General features: G+C 34.8%; 1 protein-coding gene across 2 annotated transcripts in view; it reads left to right on the forward strand.

Moving 5' to 3' along the window:
* Positions 1–12,421, forward strand: part of Abca5 (ATP binding cassette subfamily A member 5) — a 69,625-nt gene extending 57,204 nt beyond the window's left edge. For both annotated transcript variants that reach the window (XM_060386475.1, XM_060386474.1), the window contains exons 29-39: positions 1,096–1,222; positions 2,375–2,492; positions 2,588–2,679; positions 3,426–3,601; positions 4,141–4,216; positions 4,328–4,422; positions 5,250–5,369; positions 6,468–6,617; positions 6,957–7,036; positions 8,374–8,429; positions 9,080–12,421. In XM_060386475.1, coding sequence (XP_060242458.1) covers positions 1,096–1,222; positions 2,375–2,492; positions 2,588–2,679; positions 3,426–3,601; positions 4,141–4,216; positions 4,328–4,422; positions 5,250–5,369; positions 6,468–6,617; positions 6,957–7,036; positions 8,374–8,429; positions 9,080–9,187 — 1,198 coding nt within the window. In that variant the 3' untranslated portion in view covers positions 9,188–12,421. The remainder of the gene's footprint in view (positions 1–1,095; positions 1,223–2,374; positions 2,493–2,587; positions 2,680–3,425; positions 3,602–4,140; positions 4,217–4,327; positions 4,423–5,249; positions 5,370–6,467; positions 6,618–6,956; positions 7,037–8,373; positions 8,430–9,079) is intronic.
* Positions 12,422–19,717: the final 7,296 nt, after the last annotated feature.

Genomic DNA, 19,717 nt, shown 5'->3' on the forward strand with positions numbered 1-19,717 from the left:
TGTACTGCCACAGCCATCTTTTAAAATACATGCTAAGGATCCAAATACATGTCTTCATGCTTATATGGCAAGCACTTCGCCAAATAAGCCCCTTCTCTCCAGCCCCTTCCTTTAGAATCTTACTGAGGAAAGAGGAATCACCACTTTCATACATAAAAGGACCTAACAATCTTATTCAAGTATAAATCTATTTCTGGCTCCTTATATTATACTTCTGTTTGTTTTCATAGTCAAACTCCTTCTTTAATTGTTCACTTCCCATTTACACCTTACGTTTTTTATAATCTGGGTTTTTTTCTTAACTCTCCACTGATTGTATCTTCTTTGTCTTTGCTTTCTCTAGTAAGCTTAGTTTGTTTAATTGCTTGATCGACTCCCTCTTCCTTGTTTTTTTTCTATTGTTTTTGTTTCTTATATGTCCCTTTCCTTTACATCTTTACCTCTATTTCTATTCAAAATTTTCTTTTCAAAAATGATAAAATTTTCCTTATCGTTAAATCAAGTATTCCTTATTGTTAAATCAAGTATTCCTTTGGATTTTGGTTTCAGCATTATCTACTCTTCCTAGACAGTTTCATTTTTATTCACCCTGTAATTTCTTTGGAGGAAATATTCACATTGTTTTTAAAATTAAACATTTTAAAGTTTATGTGTATGTGTTTATGTTTGTGTGTAAGGCCAAAGAGGGCATCAAGTCTTTAGAGCTTGAGTTAAAGGGAGTTTTGAGGCTCCTGATGTGGGTGCTGGGAAGCAAACTTACAATCTCTGGAAGAGAAGTACATGCTCCTAACCACTGTGACAACACTTGAGCCCATTCCTCCTCCCCCCATGTGGAATAACACCTCAAACATGATAGTGATATATAAAATGTTGAATAAATGACTGGATTTGTATATGTCATTTAAGCACTAACAATCAAGGAAAAATACCATTTGCAGTTATACTTTTGAGAGGTAATATTAGGTCTCATGTTGATGTTTTTTTTTTAAAAATCGTTTTCTCTATGTAATTTTTGAAATATTTTAATTATGTAACTATTTACTAAATTTATTAATGTTTTAATTATGTAATTGTCTATTATTTGTATGTACTTAGGGCCCTTTCAAAAAAATCAAAAAATAAGAAGTTTCCAGAGCCTCCAATCAATGAAGATGAAGATGAAGATGTCAAAGCTGAAAGACTGAAGGTTAAAGAGCTGATGAGTTGTCAATGTTGTGAGGAGGTACCTTTCTCATTATTGCTAAGTCATATTAAGTCTGAAATGATAATTAACCAAGGCACCAGAATTAATAAGAAACATTTCTTTATTGCATGTGAATGTAATTTACTTTTTATTAATTACAGTTTTTTCACTTTGTATCCCAACTGTAGCCCCCTCCTTCATCTCCTCCCAGTCCCACCCTCCCTCTCTTTTCTCCTCCCATGCCCCTCCCCCAGTCCACTAACAGGAGAGGTTCTCTTTCCCCTTCCCTGTGATCCTAGTCTATCAGGTCTCATCAGGAGTGGCTGCATTTTCTTCCTCTGTGGCCTGGTAATGCTGCATCCCACCCCCAGGAGGAGGTGATCAAAGAGCCAGCCACTGAGTTCATGTCAGAGACAGTCCCTTTTCTCATTACAGAGAATTCCACTTGGACACTGAGCTGCCATGAGCTACATCTGTGCAGGCATTCTAGGACACAGTTCTTACAGACTTCTATTTGCTATGTACTGAGACTGACACTCCACCAAGGACCATGTATGGATATAACCTAGAACCTCTGCTTGGATATAGCCCATGGTAGCTCAGTAACCAATTAGTTTCCCATAGTAAGGGGAACAGGGACTATTTCTGACAGGAACTCAATGGCAGGCTTTTTGACCTTCCCACCCCCCAAGGGAGGAGCAGTCCTGCTAGGCCACAGAGGAAGACTTGCAGCCAGTCCTGAAGATACCTGATAAAACAGGGTCAGATGAAAGGGGAGGAGGTCCTCCCAAATCAGTGGACTTGGAAAGGGGCAGGGAGGAGATGAGGGAGGGAGGGTGGGATTGGGAGGGAATGAGGGAGTGGGATATAGCTGGGATACAGAGTTAATAAAATGTAACTGATAATAAAAATAAAAATTAAAAAAAGAAGGAAATAATTCCAATACATGTAATTTTTATAAAATAAAAAAAAAGAAAATGATCTCGACACAGAAACAGATTTGTGGGATACAGAGTTAATAAAATGTAACTGATAATAAAAATAAAAATTAAAAAAAGAAGGAAATAATTTCAATACATGTAATTTAAAAAAAAGAAAAGAAAATGATCTCGACACAGAAACAGATTTGTATTAATTTACAAGGTGGGCATCTAATTTCTGACTTGTTCTAAAACCTATTTTGCTTATTAGAAACCAGCCATTATGGTATGCAATTTGCATAAAGAATATGATAACAAGAAAGATTTTCTTCATTCAAGAAAAACTACGAAAGTAGCAACTAAATACATCTCTTTTTGTGTGAAAAAAGGTTGGTATTTATTTTTTTCTTAGTAAGTGTTCCAGAAGAGTAGTTTCTATTTTTAGTTTGACTTTAATACATAATTTTTCTCTCAATTCCTACAGGAGAGATCTTGGGACTGTTGGGTCCAAATGGTGCTGGCAAAAGCACAATTATTAATATTCTAGTTGGGGATGTTGAACCAACTTCAGGCCAGGTATGATATATAAGAGTGTGAGTTGTATTTTGAATTAAGTTTACTAATAACAAAATATAAAAATGGTCAAACTTTATGCGTTTTAGTATTTTTGGTATAGAATGATGAAATTAAGGTCCTTTGCTCATCTAAAGGTAATATGTATGGTGAAATGTTCACACACAAATAGACGTATAGTTTTGCTTTTAATAATTATTTACGTGCAAGATAGATTTATCAACTGTTTGTAAAGACAGTTAAATTAATTTCTGGAGATAGGCAATTAGTCTTTGGTTATAATCATGTCACTTACCAGTTGGAAGAAACCCTCAACATCCATGCTGTTTTCCCTTTGCCTTCGTCACACTAGATATACAGAGTCATCGTTCTTCTGTGAATTACCAGGAATACTCTTTTCTTAAAATTTTTATTGTTTTGAGATTTTGCCTGAGCTGTTCCTTATGTCAATACTACCTTATATCAGAAATAAAAGGATATATTTTACTTAACCCATTGGTTTAAATATAACCTTTCAGTGAAGCCCTGTGATGAGGACACTTAATTTTATGACTTGATTTCCCACCCAACAGTATAGAATTACCATGTTTTTGGCTGGTCTCTAAACTCTGCCTTAGCTATCCACGCCCTTGCACCTTTACAAAGCGATAAAACCCTGGCCAGGCGTTACTGTGTCTGACGGACGGTGTTTAAATGAGTTCACTTATAAGTTAAGCAAAGGCACTAACACTTGGTCTGTATTTTTGTAGATATTCCTAGGAGATTATGTTTCACACTCAAATGAAGATGATGAATCTGTTAAGTGTATGGGTTACTGCCCTCAGACAAACCCACTGTGGCCAGATATTACTCTGCAAGAACATTTTGAAATTTATGGAGCTGTGAAAGGAATGAGTGCAAGTGACGTGAAAGAAGTAATAAGCCGGTAAATGGTCTTTAGATTGCTGTTGCTACTTCGGGACAGGAAATGGACGTTTCAAATTTTTAAAATTTTAAAACAAGCATTTTTTTTGTAGATTATGATTTTTTATAGAAAAATGTTCATTACTTTTCATTTATTCTTTACAAAATTATTATACCTATTTTTAAAAAGTGACTCTTCTATTTCCATTTATTGTGATTCTTTGTTATTTTTTGAGGTAGTTTTCCTATGCAGCCCCAGCCAGGCTTGAACTCTGGGATCTGCCCTTAAGTGCTGGGATTAAAGACATGGTCCAGCATTCCTGCTTCAAGTTTTCTATTTCTAATTATAGAAATAATGTGCTCATAAATAATATGAAAATGAATTGAGTAATTTATCAAGATAATTAATTTGTTTAAAATTATATAAACTGGAGAGTATTTTCTTACCTAATTGACACTACCTAAGTGACACTTTCAGAAAGCACAGTGTAAGTGATCACACATGACACTGGTATTTGTTCAGATTCAGGTACACTAATTTTGTACTGACCATTTTTGCAGAATTACAAATGCCCTTGATTTGAAAGAACATCTTCAGAAAACTATAAAGAAACTACCTGCAGGGATCAAGAGAAAGGTATTTTTCATTAGACAACAAATACATGTATTTTAGTTCAGTACTGTTTACTCTCTGGGCGATGGCCTCAGAGTGAAGTCTTAATCCGGCTTCCCTCTTTCTTCCATCTAGCTGTGTTTTGCTCTCAGTATGCTGGGGAATCCTCAGGTTACTCTGCTGGATGAACCATCCACAGGTATGGACCCCAGAGCCAAACAGCACATGTGGTGAGTATGACACTAAAGACACGCCACTTAGTGCATGACATCATGGTTTAGAGTCACTATAACTAATAGTTTCCTGTTAGTAATGTGTACAACTTGAACTTATAAAATAGCAATTAAATACTTTAAAGCTTTTTATCATATCTTGTTGAGACATTAACGATATTTTATATACTAAAGAACAGAAATGAACACACAAGTGATTATTAAAATAAATAATTCTACTTTCTGAATTGATTTGGGAAGTTTTTTTCCTTAGTTATTTAACAGTAAATTATGTTTTTCATAATATTGCTTTGAATTTATGTTGTAATTTCTTGTAGTAATTTAAAGTACTAGTTGATTGAATAATTTTTAGTTCTTAATTTTCCTGTTTATCAAGTATAAAGTTTGATTTAGATATATATTAATTTTATGAGATTTTTATAATAAAAATCATATTTTATTGTACTTGATTTGTGCTTTTGTACTTTCTTTTCTTTGTTTCTTTTTTTTATTTCTTTTTCTTTTTGGTTATTGCTGGGGATTGAGACCAACATACTGTGCCTTGTAAGCAAGTGTTGTACCTTTCTTTGCACTGTACACTAGCCTGGTTATTACACTTTAACTCCATGTATACCTTTGAAAAAATGAAGATTGTGTTTGTCAAGTTTTAAAACTAAGGAAGAGTAAGTTAGAATAGAAAAAAATCATAGTTTGTTAGGATATAATAGTTTATAGCACTTTATATTGGGTAAGGCTTAGTCAGATAGTTGGATTTTGAGAAACTGCTTATTTCCAGTAGCAAACAGGTATATTCGTCTTGCTTAAATTTTATTTATATTTTATAGGAGAGCTATTCGAACTGCATTTAAGAACAAGAAGCGGGCTGCTCTTCTCACTACTCATTACATGGAGGAGGCAGAGGCTGTCTGTGACAGAGTGGCTATTATGGTGTCTGGGCAGCTAAGGTAGATGTTTAAATAGCATACCTTTTAGAGAAAGTTAGGGTAGATTTTTGAATGTGATCTTTTAAAAGCTTAGAGAACTATACATTAATTTAAAATGTAAAAACATTTCTTTTAGCTTTTAAAATCAGTTTTCAATAGCTTTTTTTTTTTTTGGAAATACCTATGTTTTTTGTTTATTACAAAACATGTCCAGCTAACTCTATTAGCATATTTTCATGTCTTGAGTTTGTTATTTTTAAATTATTAGGCTATTTAAAAATAATAGGTCTTTTTGAATAATAACACAAAGTATAAAATAAATATCTTGAGTTTATATTTGCACAAATAAATGTGTTGAATAAATAAATGTGGGCAGAGGCAAATTTTCTTTACACATTGATTTCAAATAATATATGTCTATATTGTTCCCTCAAAGGAAGCTTACCCTTTCTTGACCCCAGGTTTATGTTGGATATAACTAGTTTCTCCTGGAAAATTGAGTAAGAAAAAGAAAAAAACAGGTTCACAGTTGAAAAGCTTACAGCTACCTTAACTTAGCAGGGCTTGCACATCCCTGAATATGATATGGTAATGAGAAGCATGCTTCACATGTGGTTTTCTGTCCCAAACCCATAACCCTAATTTAACATGAGCAAAATAAATACTAATTGAAGGACATTCCCACAAAACATCTGATCAGTATTTCTTAAAATCATACAAGTCATAAAAAGAAGGAATGAGTAAGATATGTCATTAACTTTGGAAATTATAGAGACATAACGACTAACGACACATTGCAACATGGAATAGAATCACAGAACAAGAAAGACACTAATGGAAAACTAGCAAAATCAAACCCAGGCCTAATTTTGGCTAGACATGTATAATGTAGGTTACTTGATTTTGACAAATTTGGCATAAGAATAGAAGAAGAAAATATTAGGGAAAATGAAACTAGATAGAGTGTATGAGCATGCCTCATGATGTTTGTAACTTTTTATGGATGTAAACAATTCCCAGAGTCATTTTATTAAGAAAAATTCAGTAGAGATATAAGCAAGAAATCATTCATTGAAACTGTCAAGCCATTTTAGCTCATTCTTTTAAAAATTACTTCAGATGTATTGGAACAGTACAACATCTAAAGAGTAAGTTCGGCAAAGGCTACTTTTTGGAAATTAAATTAAAGGATTGGATGGAAAACCTGGAAATAGACCGCCTTCAAAGAGAAATTCAATATATTTTTCCAAATGCAAGCCGCCAAGAGAGGTAACAACTTTTTAAATATATTTAATACTTTTAATGGTGTAAAAATCATACAAGGTTATTTTTTTCAGTTATGTTTTCTGTCTGTGTCTTTGACTATCTTACTTTGAAGTGCTGTGTTGTCACCAGTACAGGACTGTGCTGTCAGAATAGATACTTGTATCTATTTCAGGGTTAAAACTACGTGGTATTATCATGTCATTTTGTACACATTTTTAGGAAAATGAATATCAAAGTATATTATTGAAATTTAAATTTGAACTTAAAAAGTTTTAAGCTTTAGGTTTCAAACAAACAGTAGTTAAGCTTTGTGTTCTCTTTTATTTTATCTTTGTTTTTCAGCTTTTCTTCTATTTTGGCTTATAAAATTCCTAAAGAAGATGTTCAGTCACTCTCACAATCCTTTGCCAAGTTGGAAGAAGGCAAGTAGCATTTGAGAGTATTGCAAAATAGGTTTTAAATAATGAAAGTATTTTAATCAGAAAGTTTAGGACTGGGAAGTAGGTTATTGTTCCAGTTATAGCAAATATAATCTTTTGTTTGAAGATAAATGTAACTGTATATATTTTTGCATACATATATCAGTAACAATTAAAAAGAAGACTTTGCGAGGAAATTTGGGAGACACAGGAGGACTTGAGGGGAGAGAGAGGGGTAGAATAATGGAAGTTTAGTCCTCATGTATATAATTCACAAAAAAACTTAAAAATTTGTAACATATAGAATTTTTATCTTTTGTTACGTGGATTCTGAATAAGGCAAGATTTATGCATCTCCATAGCTGTAGAGTTAATTATTAATTGTAAAAATTTTTACCTTTTTGGTGTAATTTCATGATTAAAAGAATAAATATGCTAAGGGAATTTGGTATTGGATTGAAATGCAAAGGGATTTGAAGTGAATATTGAAAAGCTTATAATGACCAATGTTAAGAAATAAATTTAAGAGTCAAGAACAGGCCATAGTAGAGTTTGGAGAATGGGAGAAAGAAATCTGACACCACAAGAAAAACAAAACAAAACAAAACAAACAAACAAACAACAAACAAACGAGGAAGAAGATGCAGGAGGAAAGGAGGGGTAGCGTAGAACACAGTCTGTCATCTCTGCTCTGTGGGACCCACCTTTTCTCTCTGCTCCTTCTCAAACTCACATATCTTGTTCTGAGGTGATGTTTCTGAGAATCAATGAGGTCATACTCTGTGTTGACGCTTGGTTTCTGGCATCTTGGGGTGTCAACTGTTAAGTAGCAACACTGCTCCAGCGCTGGTCTTGCCCAGTGGGTCCTGCCAAGGCCATTTACAGGCAGATGCCTGGAGATTCTTTTCACAGTGTCCTCTTGTTTTTCACATTGTCTGGCAGCTTTATGTACAGTCAACTTTCAAGAAAACAAAAGTTTCTTTTTTATTTAGGATAAAATAGTTGGAACCTGGTGAGCAAACTTGTATGTACATGTGTGTGCATGGTATTTGTGCACATATACCTATATAGATTATATTATACACACAGTTTTGTACTATCAGTTAAAATAAAGTCGTTTGTTAATAAAAAGAAAAGAAAATGAAGTTGGTCAGATAACACTTAATGCTAATTGTTTACAGAGGACGAGTAGTGGGCAAGGTGGAGAGAAAAGTAAGGCTGAGGGGAGTAGCATGTCTGGGCCACTTGAGGTTTGGATGCACAGAGTAGACACCTTAGAATTATTGCCACTTCATTCCTTAAAATATTGCTAAGTATGATGCTCTTTTTATGTTTAATAGCAAAACACACCTTTGCCATTGAAGAATACAGCTTTTCTCAAGCAACACTGGAACAGGTACTGTAAAGTTAAATTAGAAATGATTACTATATAGTTAAGTGTTTCTAATAGCAATTGCTTAGGTCTATATTGTACAATATATTGTATATTATATTAAAACTATATAATAAAAAACATTTACTTATTTATTTCATGTGTGGGTGTACAAGTGCCACAACATTTCTGTGGGGGCCAGAGGATAACTTGTGGGCATCAGTTCTCAACCCTGTGGGGCTTGGTGATTGAACTCATCTTTAACTGAAAAGTCATATTATTTACATTTATTGAGTACAGTGTGATGGTTTGAAGTATATATACATTATTGAATAATTAATCCAAGTAAGATTTATTTTGTTAATTTTGAATATCTTTTTATTCATATTGGTAAATAATGAAAAGACTCATATATTTTATATTAGAATACTTGAAATTATTTAAACAATTGTAAATTAAGACAGCACTACTTGATATTAATCAGAACTTTTATTAACCCTTTAAATGTGTTTGTCTCTGTAGCTAATGGACATGGCTTGTTCTTTTTGAATATTATCAATATCATTAAAGCTCTTGTTAATATGTTAGTTATGGCATTATATCATATCTGATTTAGTTAAAAGTTCTTTGACTATAGCATAGTTTATATTTTTTTTTCTTTCTCTTTTATCTAGGTTTTTGTAGAACTTACCAAAGAACAAGAGGAAGAAGACAATAGTTGTGGGACTTTAAACAGCACGCTTTGGTGGGAAAGAACACAGGAAGACAGAGTAGTATTTTGAATGTTTCTGGTTACTCTGCTTACTGACACAGAACTTATTTATTCTTTTTATTTTAACTTTGATTTAAAATGTTATTACTTGAATAGTAATTGAGACATGAAAGCACTTGGGAATTTCTTTACTTCTTAATTTATATACTATGGTTGTTTGTTTGGCTTTCCTTTAAATAAATTTGTGTCCAATTGTCAGTCTGCATGCTTATAGCTGAAGTATATTGAATGTAGTCTACATGCCATCTTTTTCACTTTTCACAAAACAATGTTTTTCAACTTATGATTTAAAGAAATAATGAAAGAATTCTAAATAATATTTAAGTTTATACTGTCTTACATAATTATGTAATTTCCCAGTGCTAATTAAAAGGACGATAGACATAAAGCAATGAGGAAACTTTGGCTTTTCTTTAGAGTTTGTAAAAGAAACTCTTAGTGGAAGCTGTCATCTGTAAAATGCAGAGGCTGAGAAGTGACATCCACTAGGTGGCAGTCATTATCCTAGTAAATAAAGCAAAGCCTTAGTCCATCTAGTAAGTGATTTTAAAACATCTAGGTAATTAGATGTTTTAAGTTACATTTCTTTTTCCTACATTAAAATTCACATGTGTTTTGGTGATTGTAATTCACAGAAAGACTATGACTAGAGTCTTGCTATGTAATAGTCTGATTTTCTAAAACTACAATGACAGATGTCTGTCGAGGCTGGAGAATTCATATATACCTTTCTCCAAATGATGATTCAAACAAAAAAAAACCAAGACATTGTTGCCTTTCTCACAAAGGGCACCCTTAATTTTATTCTTAGACAAGAAATGTATTGGATAATATTTTATGTTTTAAGTAGGTCAACATATATATTTCTTTAAAAGGTCACCTTAATCACCTCAGAACATGGTAGAATATAGTAACTCTTTCAGGGATTAAATTAAGAAATAAAAATTAAGAGTTTCATTCTTATTTAGTCGGAACATGATATGATAATATAATCTTAGAAATATTTCATTATATGACTCATGAAAAGGTATACTAACATATTATAGTTGATAGATATTATATTTCAATCTGTTGTATAAAGTTAGCTTTGCAAAAACATGTATGTTGTGGTGTGACTTTTGCATTGGAGAGATAGAACAGAAAGGCTTGCTACCAACTTCTTTAAATACTAAAACTTTCAATGAAGTTATTAATTACTTAATGAACTTTTAGTCCTGTTGGGTAATGAACCATTGGTGATTTTAGGCGTAGTAGTGAATTTAGTTGTTCCTTTCTCAGTACAAAGTGGTATATGGCTGACAATTTCCTCTATTGCTTTGATACTTTCCGTCCACATTCCTAAAGGTATTTGTGTAGTCTCATATCTCAGAGCTACTCTAATCTAAACAAACAATTCTACAAGTCTGCCTAGATTTTGTGTTCCCCTCAGCTAAGTTCTGTATTTATAGTTTACTAGGACAGTTACTGAAAAAAGTAGGTTTCATTTGTTTTTTTAAAAGCATTTGACCATTCTAAGACAGAATGGTTGTTTCAGAGAGATCGTGAACATACACCATTATCACCTGCTTTTTCATAAGAATTTGGTCACTGTCTATTAACATTTCTGAATGTGTGATCAATATAAGGTATACTTTTTCTTAGGGAGTAAAAGTTGAGATTACATTATCTAATCATCTGTTGTGTTAATCCAGTTATATTATTTTTCTGTATAAAACAAAGTTTTGTAAACATTTTAGATAAGACATTTGAATATAGCTTTTAGGTTGCACATACCCAGTACCTATATTTTGGTCATGAACCAAGTTTTTCGGTTGGAATCTCCTATTCCCCTTTAAAAATAGTAACATGATTTAAACTATTCTTAAAACAAGGATAGGGCAAAAAGAAGACAGAAAGACAAATAGAAATTTATCATATTATAGTATAAAGCTTGGTTTGCACATATGCATATTTTAAAATATCTTAAATTATTGCTATTAAAACTTAGTTTCATATCAATACAAGTAAATACATAAGTATATTTGTTAGGCAAAAGATGAAAATAAACAGCAACATCACCTTCCTGCCTTACATTTTCCATCTGTGGCCAAATACTGAAAAATAGAATAAAGGTAAAGCTCTAGTGACTGCCTATGAAGGCAGTGTTGTCCTCAGCACAGAGAAGCCAGTCGTTTGGTGGCAATGAAAAGCATCCTTAGTGTTTTACTTTGTGCGGTTCTTTTCCCCCTCCCCCTTCCACTTTATTTTTAGTAAAAACAATGTTTTTGATTTTTGTTGTTCCAAAAATTATTTTTTATATATTTTGGTAAAAACTATTCTTAGTCAGTTTTGGTTTCACCATTAAAATCTTTTTCAGTACTTTCATTCAGCACACCCTCCAGTGACTGTGTTTCCAGAATGGGCTTTGTGCGTAGGAGGAGGAGCTGGTTTTGGCTGTGTAAGATCTCACATGCTATTAAAAGAAGGATAGATACTTAAGTAACTAGTTATGGTATGGAAATGCTTTGCTACTAGTACTAAAAATATCTTATAGGACAATTAATAGCACAATTAATTTTACTAGGGGAAGTGTTGTTTTCATGTGTCTTTTTTGGTCACTCAGTATCTCATTCTGATTGTGCTTTTTGCATTTGTTAAAATGCAATCATATTTTCATGTCGCATATAAGTAGGCATTAATTTTTTTAATAGTAAATGCTTTTTCTTAATGTATTTTTAATATTGTTAACATTGACTTTTCATCTTTTCCCTTGAAATAGCATATAACATAAAATGAAAGAATTTATTCTCAGGTGAATTATTTTTGTATCAGCTATTCTTATAAGGTAAAAATTTACTTATTTTCTATTCATAATGTGTTGTATGTAAAAATTCTCAATACTACCCTTTAAGAAAAATGAATGTGCTTATATTATTAATAATAAACTTTAAGAGCTAAAAGTCTAAGACAAATTTTATTTTGTATAGCAAGGTGGATTCTTTGTTATTTAGTGTTTATAATTAGATGAGTGACTTAAACTAAAAATGGAAGCAACAATATATAACTCAAATAGTAATATCTCTTAAGGACCTGCATAAAATAACGGATAAGAAAATGTTGATGAGGATTGTGATTTAATTAAACTTAGGTTGTGTTTATTTTTATGTTAAAGGTATTTCATACAAACACCAATCATTCATTTATACTGAATAAATACCTGTTTCCTTATATTTTTAAAATAAATTTGATTCTTTCACTTAGGCAATATTTTGAATTTAATGGATAAATTTTTCCTAAGCACTTAAACAACTTAACAAATCAAGGGCTTTAAAAACAAAAACAGTTAAGCTAGTCGAGTTCTGCAGAATCGAAACATCTTAAAACTAGACTACATGTACAACTACATGTGCTAACATAATTACACAAATGTAGACCCCTGTGCCTATGTAGACACACCGAGAGGCATATTTCCATGGTCAGTAAATCCCTAAAGCCTGACAGTCAAGGTTTAAGCGCAGTTGTCTATTATGATTGGAGCGGAAGAAAGGCCATGTGTTCAAGTGAGCAGTCACAGGCACAGAGCCTGGGTTCAGCTGCTAAGACAGCCCTTTCTTAAAGTACAGGTTTTGATTTTTTTCATCCTGTAGTTCAGACTTAATCCATTGTAGGTTTCCAGTTTTTGCAACCGAGTGTTTTCTGCTAAACTAAGACAATACATAATTTTACTTTTATAGTTCATCTAACCTCGTGATAGAGCTTTCCAAACTGTATTCTCACTTTTTCACCGTCTGAACTTAAAAGGTATCTGAAAAAGCCTCCTAACTGAAGCTGCAAGTTTACCTTGCTGTTTTAAAATTAGTATATAATAATTTTATCCATTTATGAGATATGCTATGCTAAATTCTTTTTTTGTGTGTACTTGGGATTGAGCCAGGAGCTTGTGTATTGCAAACACACTATCTGTTAATGAGCTGTGCACCTGCTGCTTTCAGTTAGTTTAAATGTTCTAAACCATGAAGGTATTTTACTAACAGAATGATGCATTATTGTTTTAGGACATTGTACCAGTTATTAGTTATTAAAATATCTTTGACATACAATAGTGGGGAAATGTATTGAGTACTGATTCTCATTGCTTGTTGAGTAGTACTTTCTTTAAGGAATCTTCATCAAGAACATGAACCTGGGGCTTCATGCATGACAGGCAAGTGCTCTACCATCAAGTCACACCCAACTTGATTGTTACTGTTTAACAATAATAAATATAAGCTTGATATTTGTTTCTACTGATTATATTTAAGTACCTATACATTAATGTATATGAAATCACACTTGTAACTGAATGAGTCCAAAATTGTTTCTCAAGTTTTATAAACTGGGCTTGATTTTATAGACATACTATAATTGTGGAGAACAAAGTAGGTTGTTAGATTTCAAGCAGGAAGGAATACAGTAGTGATGAGAAAATTGTAATAAGATAATCGGTTTGTAAATATTTATTGTGGATGATATTAAGAGTTGGTGAATGAAATGAACATAAATTGCTTACAAAGACAGTATGTTCACATGTGTATGTAGATATTAGCTATAGTTGGAAGTTTAACGCCTCAAAAATTGTTACGGATGTAAGTATGCAATTGTTCCTTCAAGAAGAAAACCCAGAATCTTAGCTTGGTCCCCATAGACTTTACTTTAAAAACTACAAAACCTAAACAGTACACAACTGAGAAAAAACAAAACAGGATTTTGTTGCTTAGTGAGCCAATGGACATATTTTGGTCATTTTGTCTAATTGAAAGTCAAAAGAACTTAGAGTTAGCAATTTATAATTTAAATGTAGAGCTCTGTGTTGAAGAAAATAAAAAATGGCTAATAATGTTTATTAATGCTTATAATTATTACAGTGGTTTTATTTAATCCCGTATCGAACAATAAAAGACATAGATGCCTGATAGATTTTAGATAAGCCTTATTTTACCTGGTGCTGGGTAGAGATTAATCCCCGCTCCACATTCCAAGTCTTTGGCTTAATCATTCCTATCTAGGCTACTTCCCTTCCCGTATCCCCATAAACACTTGTACATGTTTTCCATCTGGGCCACTCCTCTCCATGCCATTCACTCCTGGCCCACTTGGTTCTTTTCATGCTAACCCACCAGTTCTGCTTCCATCTTCTCTTGTATCTGTCTCCCCTTCCCACCATCCTCTTTCCTCAAAGCCCATGAAACTGTCACACCTACTTCAATTCTGTCCTGCCCAGTTGTGTAGGCATTAATTCAGCTAATCAGGGATAATTTTGGAGGCAAGGATTACAAACGGGGTACCTGAGTGTCCACTCATAAAAGACTTAGAAAATGATTAACAATCAAATACAAAGCACCAGACCAGGCTGGTACAGCTCTGTGTTGGGGAGAATGACTCTCATTAGAAATGTAACAATTCCAAAGTTATTTATTTAGAGGTGTTTTATTCTAACATTGCAATTAAAGTTTGCATATTAAAAAATACCTCACTAGCCAGAAGGCATTAATCCAGTTAGATGGAAGAAGCTCCAGCTTTTTTTTTTCAACATATTTTTAGTGGTTATTTGGGAGTTTCACATCATGTGCCCTGATAACACTCACTTTCCAGCCCTTCCAGGTTTGCCCCCCCCCATATGACCTCCCTCCCCTGAAAAAGAAGAGGGTGAAAATGAACAAGTCCAGTTTATATTGTCCAAGCTCCAGTGGAAGAAGCAAAGTAGAGAAATTGATAAGTCCTTTGACCACTAGATGGTAGCAGGGAACTGGGCTGAAGGGCACTTTCCTATTCCAGGAAGGCAGTGGGGTCATGCTTCCAGAGCAGAGGCACAGCCAGCAAGGCATTCTTGGTGACCAGAGGCTGAACTCTGCTGAGCTCAGTGGTTACATAAATGCTTGTCTATTTGGGAAATGGTGACAGAATTCAAGAGATAACACAAAGGGCAAGAAATGTGAAGTGAGTTGTCAACCTGAAAGCAGAGAAGCCATTACAGATATAATTATGATGGTTTTTGTAGGCCCAAGGCAAGGATTAAATCAGTCGTTTCCAATTCCTCCTCTGATCCCTTTAAGGAGTCTCAAAATCTGGAAAATTTCATCTAGTCTTCAGGGATTTTATTTTATTTTTTTGTTTATTTTTCATTTTTTAAATTTTTTTGTTAATTACAGTTTATTCACTTTGTAGCCCAGCTGTAGGCCCCTCTCTCATTCCCTCCCTCATCTCCTCCCATAACCCTCCTCAAGTCCACTGTTAGGGGAGGTCCTCCTCCCCTTCCCTCTGACCCTAGCCTATCAGGTCTCATCAGGACTGGCTGCATTGTCTTCCTCTATGGCCTGATAAGGCTGCTCCCCCATCAAGAGGAGGTGATCAAAGAGTCAGCCACTAAGTTCACATCAGAGACAGTTCCTGTTTCCCTTACTAGGGTACCCACTTGGGGACTGAGCTGCCACGGGCTACGTCGGTGCAGGGGTTCTAGGTTATCTCCATGTATGGTTCTAGGTTGAAGTATCAGTCTCAGAAAAAAAAAAACCCTGTGCCCAGATTTCTTGGTTCTGTTGCTCTCCTTGTGCAGCGCCAGTCCCCTCCAGGTATTTCTAGCTCCTCCTTTCATAAGATTTCCTGCACTCTGCCCAAAGTTTGGCTATGAGTCTCTTTGATATACTGCTGGGTAGATTCTTTCAGAGGCCCTCTGTGGTAGGGTCCTGTCCTGTTCCCTGTTTACTCCCTCTTCCGATGTCTGTCCCGTTTACCTTTCTGAGTGAGGATTGAGCTTCTTGCCCTGGGTATTCCTTGCTTAGCTGCTTTAGGTGTACAGATTTTGGTATGTTTATCCTATATTATATGTTTAATATCCACGTATAAATGAGTATATACCATGTATGTCTTTCTGCTTCTGGGATACCTCACTCAGGATGATCTTTTCAAGGTCTCACCATTTGCCTGCAAATTTCATGATTTCCTTGTTTTTAATTGCTGAGTAGTATTCCATTGTGTAAACGTACCACAATTTTTGTATCCATTCCTCAGTTGAGGGGCATCTGGGTTGTTTCCAGATTCTAACTATTACGAATGAAGCTGCTATAAACATGGTTGAGCGAATGTCCTTGTTGTGTACTTAAGCATATTTTGGATATATGCCTAGGAGTGGTATAGCTGGATCTTGATGTAGCACTATTCCTAATTGTCTGAGAAAGGACCAGATTGATTTCCAAAGTGCTTGTACAAGTTTACATTTCCACCAGCAATGGAGGAGGAGGGTTCCTTTTTCTCCACATCTTCTCTAGCATGTGCTGTCTCTTGAGTTTTTGATCTTAGCCATTCTGATGGGTTTAAGGTGAAACTTCAAGGTTGTTTTGATTTGCATCTCCCTGAGGATGTTGAGCATTTCTTTAAGCGTTTCTCTGCCATTTGATATTCCTATGTTGAGAGTTCTCTGTTTAGCTCTGTACCCCATTTTTTAATTGGATTACATGATTTGTTGCTTTTTAACTTCTTGAGTTCTTTATATATTCTGGATATTAGCTCTCTTTCAGATATAGGGTTGGTGAAGATCCTTTCCGAATTTGTAGGCTGTCTTTTTGTTCTGATGAGTGTGTCCTTTGCTTTATAGAAGCTTTTCAGTTTCATGAGTTCCCATTTATTGACTGTTGCTCTTAGAACCTGTGCTGTTGGTGTTCTGTTCAGGAAGTTGTCTCCTGTGCCAATGACTTCAAGGCTCTTCCCCACTTTTTCTTCTAACAGATTTAGTGTTTCTGGTTTTATGTTGAAGTCTTTGATCTACTTGGACTTTAACTTTGTGCAGGGTGATAAGTGGATTTATTTGCATTTTTCTATAAGTAGACAATCCAGTTAGATCAGCACCATTTGTTGAAGATGCTGTTTTTTTCAGTTGTATGGTTTTTGCTTTTTTTGTAAAAAAAATCAAGTATCTATAGGTGTATGGGTTTGTTTCTGGATCTTCTCTTCGATTCCATTGATTCATCATTCTGTTTCTATGCCAGTACCATGCAGTTTTTATTGCTATTGCTCTGTAGTACAGCTTGATATCAGGGATGGAGATACTTCCAGATGATCTGTTGTTGTACAGGATTGTATTTTTTTTTTTGAGATTTTTATTTTATTTTATATGTTTAAGTGTTTTGCCAGTATGTATGTCTGTGCACCACATGCATATAGTTGCCAGCAGAGGCCAGAAGATGTCAGAATCCCCAGAACTGAAATTATAAACAGACAGGCCGAGTTTCCATGTGGATGCTGGGAACCAAGCTCTGGTCCTATGGAAGAGCAGAATGCACTCTTAACCTTTGAGCCAGTTCTCCAGCTCCATGATCAGGGGGTCTTATCATTTGTTATTTCAAGAGCAAATTTTATTGCTAACTTGAATTGGGAGAGGAAGGGGAAGCTGGGAAAAGAAACCTTTAAAAAGGGGTTGCTAGGCTATTATCTTTGTTAGTAGAGGCATCACTATAGCCTCCAATTAGTTTTTGTATCTCAACTCTTTATTTTCAACAGGAAAGCCAATATTAGTTACGTATTTGAAATAGGTTTAATGTTTCTCTTACAGAGTCATTTAGGGATTTAGCTGGTAATTCTGATAGTATAATAGACCATTGATATTACAGTACCATTTTCTTGGAATATTTGAAAATTAATTTCTCACCATTAGAAGACAATTGACTTTATTAAAGTTACACGCTGGGGACGGGACAGGAAGGTGGCAGTTTAGAAGCTTTCTTAGTGTGAGTCTCAGAAAGAAAGAGCTGGGTATCAAAACAGTCTTCATTCCAAAGATACAGAGAAAGAACACAGGGAATCATGAAGCTCTCTTGGCTATTGATAAACAGGTCATGTAGTGGGGAAAGAGGAAACAACTTTTTAGCCTCAGCTGCAGGGAAATGAGGAGGGGTGTGGGTAGCACAGCCATAGCCACAGGAAGGAAAGCTCGGCACCTCACCTGAGGTGGCAAACGAGGGAGCTCACAGTTTTTCTAACTTGTAAGCCCAGTGAGATGATACAGCATTTCAGTGAGTCCTCCATGGTAGCCCAGCATTGGAAAAGAAATTCACTGTGCTGCTACTTAAATCTTCCGGTGTTATAGCAAGGTGCCATCTTGAAAGTGTGTCTATTGTTTGAGACTGAGACACTTTGGTGACCCGAGAATAGAGCAACTGCAATTCCAGGAGTCTGAAGACAGCCTGCTTCATTGCCCAAATAGGCAGAGGCCACAAGAGGTAGTCATGGAGCAGGGAACAGTCAGGCATCAACAAGGTGAGTTTAATCGTGAAGTCAAACTATGGAAAGCATGGTAGTCCGTCCTGCTCTGATACAGGCCTGAGTCCTCATTTCAGAATAACTGGAGAGAACAGCAGGGAGCCCCTGCAGAACAGACCAGCTTCTAGAGCTTGCTTCCTGCCAAGTGCAGTTTGCTGCCAGGTGGGACTAAGAAAAATTTCCCTGGTCCAGCAGATAGATCACTGTTTTCCTTTAGACTCCTCCATTTTGGTGTAGTATACAGAGGTGCCTAAATGCACTGAGACCAGCAAATGGAGTTGTTCCTTTTATAGCTTGTTCCCGTTCAGGTGCAGGTGCACCACCTCTGCCAGACACATTTGCCACACCTGGCAGGCAACACATGATGACTCAGAAGCAGACTGCATATTAGCTAACACTATGCTCCCATAAATTGGAAAATCTGGAATAAGTATAATTTTATAGTAACTTACCATAATTAAATCAAGATACAAATTACTTGAACAGATATTCAGTGGTCGGCAAGACTGAAGAAGCAATAGAGTTCTCATCAAAGGAAGGCCCAGGGAAAGATTTATCGCCATATTATACCAGACTTTTAAAAAACCAACAAACATTGCCTAAGCTGTTTCATAAAATAGAAGAATTCACTAAATGAAGCCAGCAATAGATAAGAATTCAGGTTAACCCAATATGAAAGGCCCTAAAAAGCCCACCAGGAACTATTGAGTATGATACTTTTAGAAAAAATAAGATACAGAATCAACATGTAAAAATAAATGGCTTTCCTATATGCCAGAATCAACATTTTGAATAAGAAATCAGAAAACCACTCACACAATAGCCTCAAAGATGAAATACCTTTAGGAATAAACCAAACCAAGGAAGAAGAAAAACCTCTAAAATTTAAAGCATAAAAACTTTTTTTTTTATCAGTTACATTTTATTAACTCTGTATCCCAGCCGTGTCCCGATCCCTCATTCCCTCCCAGTCCCTCCCTCCCTCCCTCATCTCCTCCCTGCCCCTTTCCAAGTCCACTGATAGGGGGGACCTCCTCCCCATTCATCTGATCCTGTTTTATCAGGTATCTTCAGGACTGGCTGCAAAGCCCTCTAAAGCATAAAAACTTAATTGTAGAAGATACTAGGAACTGGAAAGATCCCATGTTCATAGGTTGGTAGAATTAATAGTATGTGAATGACTTGTAGTACTAAAATCAGTTAATGGAGTTCCATCAAAATTTTAGTGAAAATCTCCATAGAGTTAGTAAATACAATTCTATTTGGAAAC

This window comes from Meriones unguiculatus, chromosome 7 (genome assembly GCF_030254825.1).
Source record: "Meriones unguiculatus strain TT.TT164.6M chromosome 7, Bangor_MerUng_6.1, whole genome shotgun sequence".
Lineage (NCBI taxonomy): Eukaryota > Metazoa > Chordata > Mammalia > Rodentia > Muridae > Meriones > Meriones unguiculatus.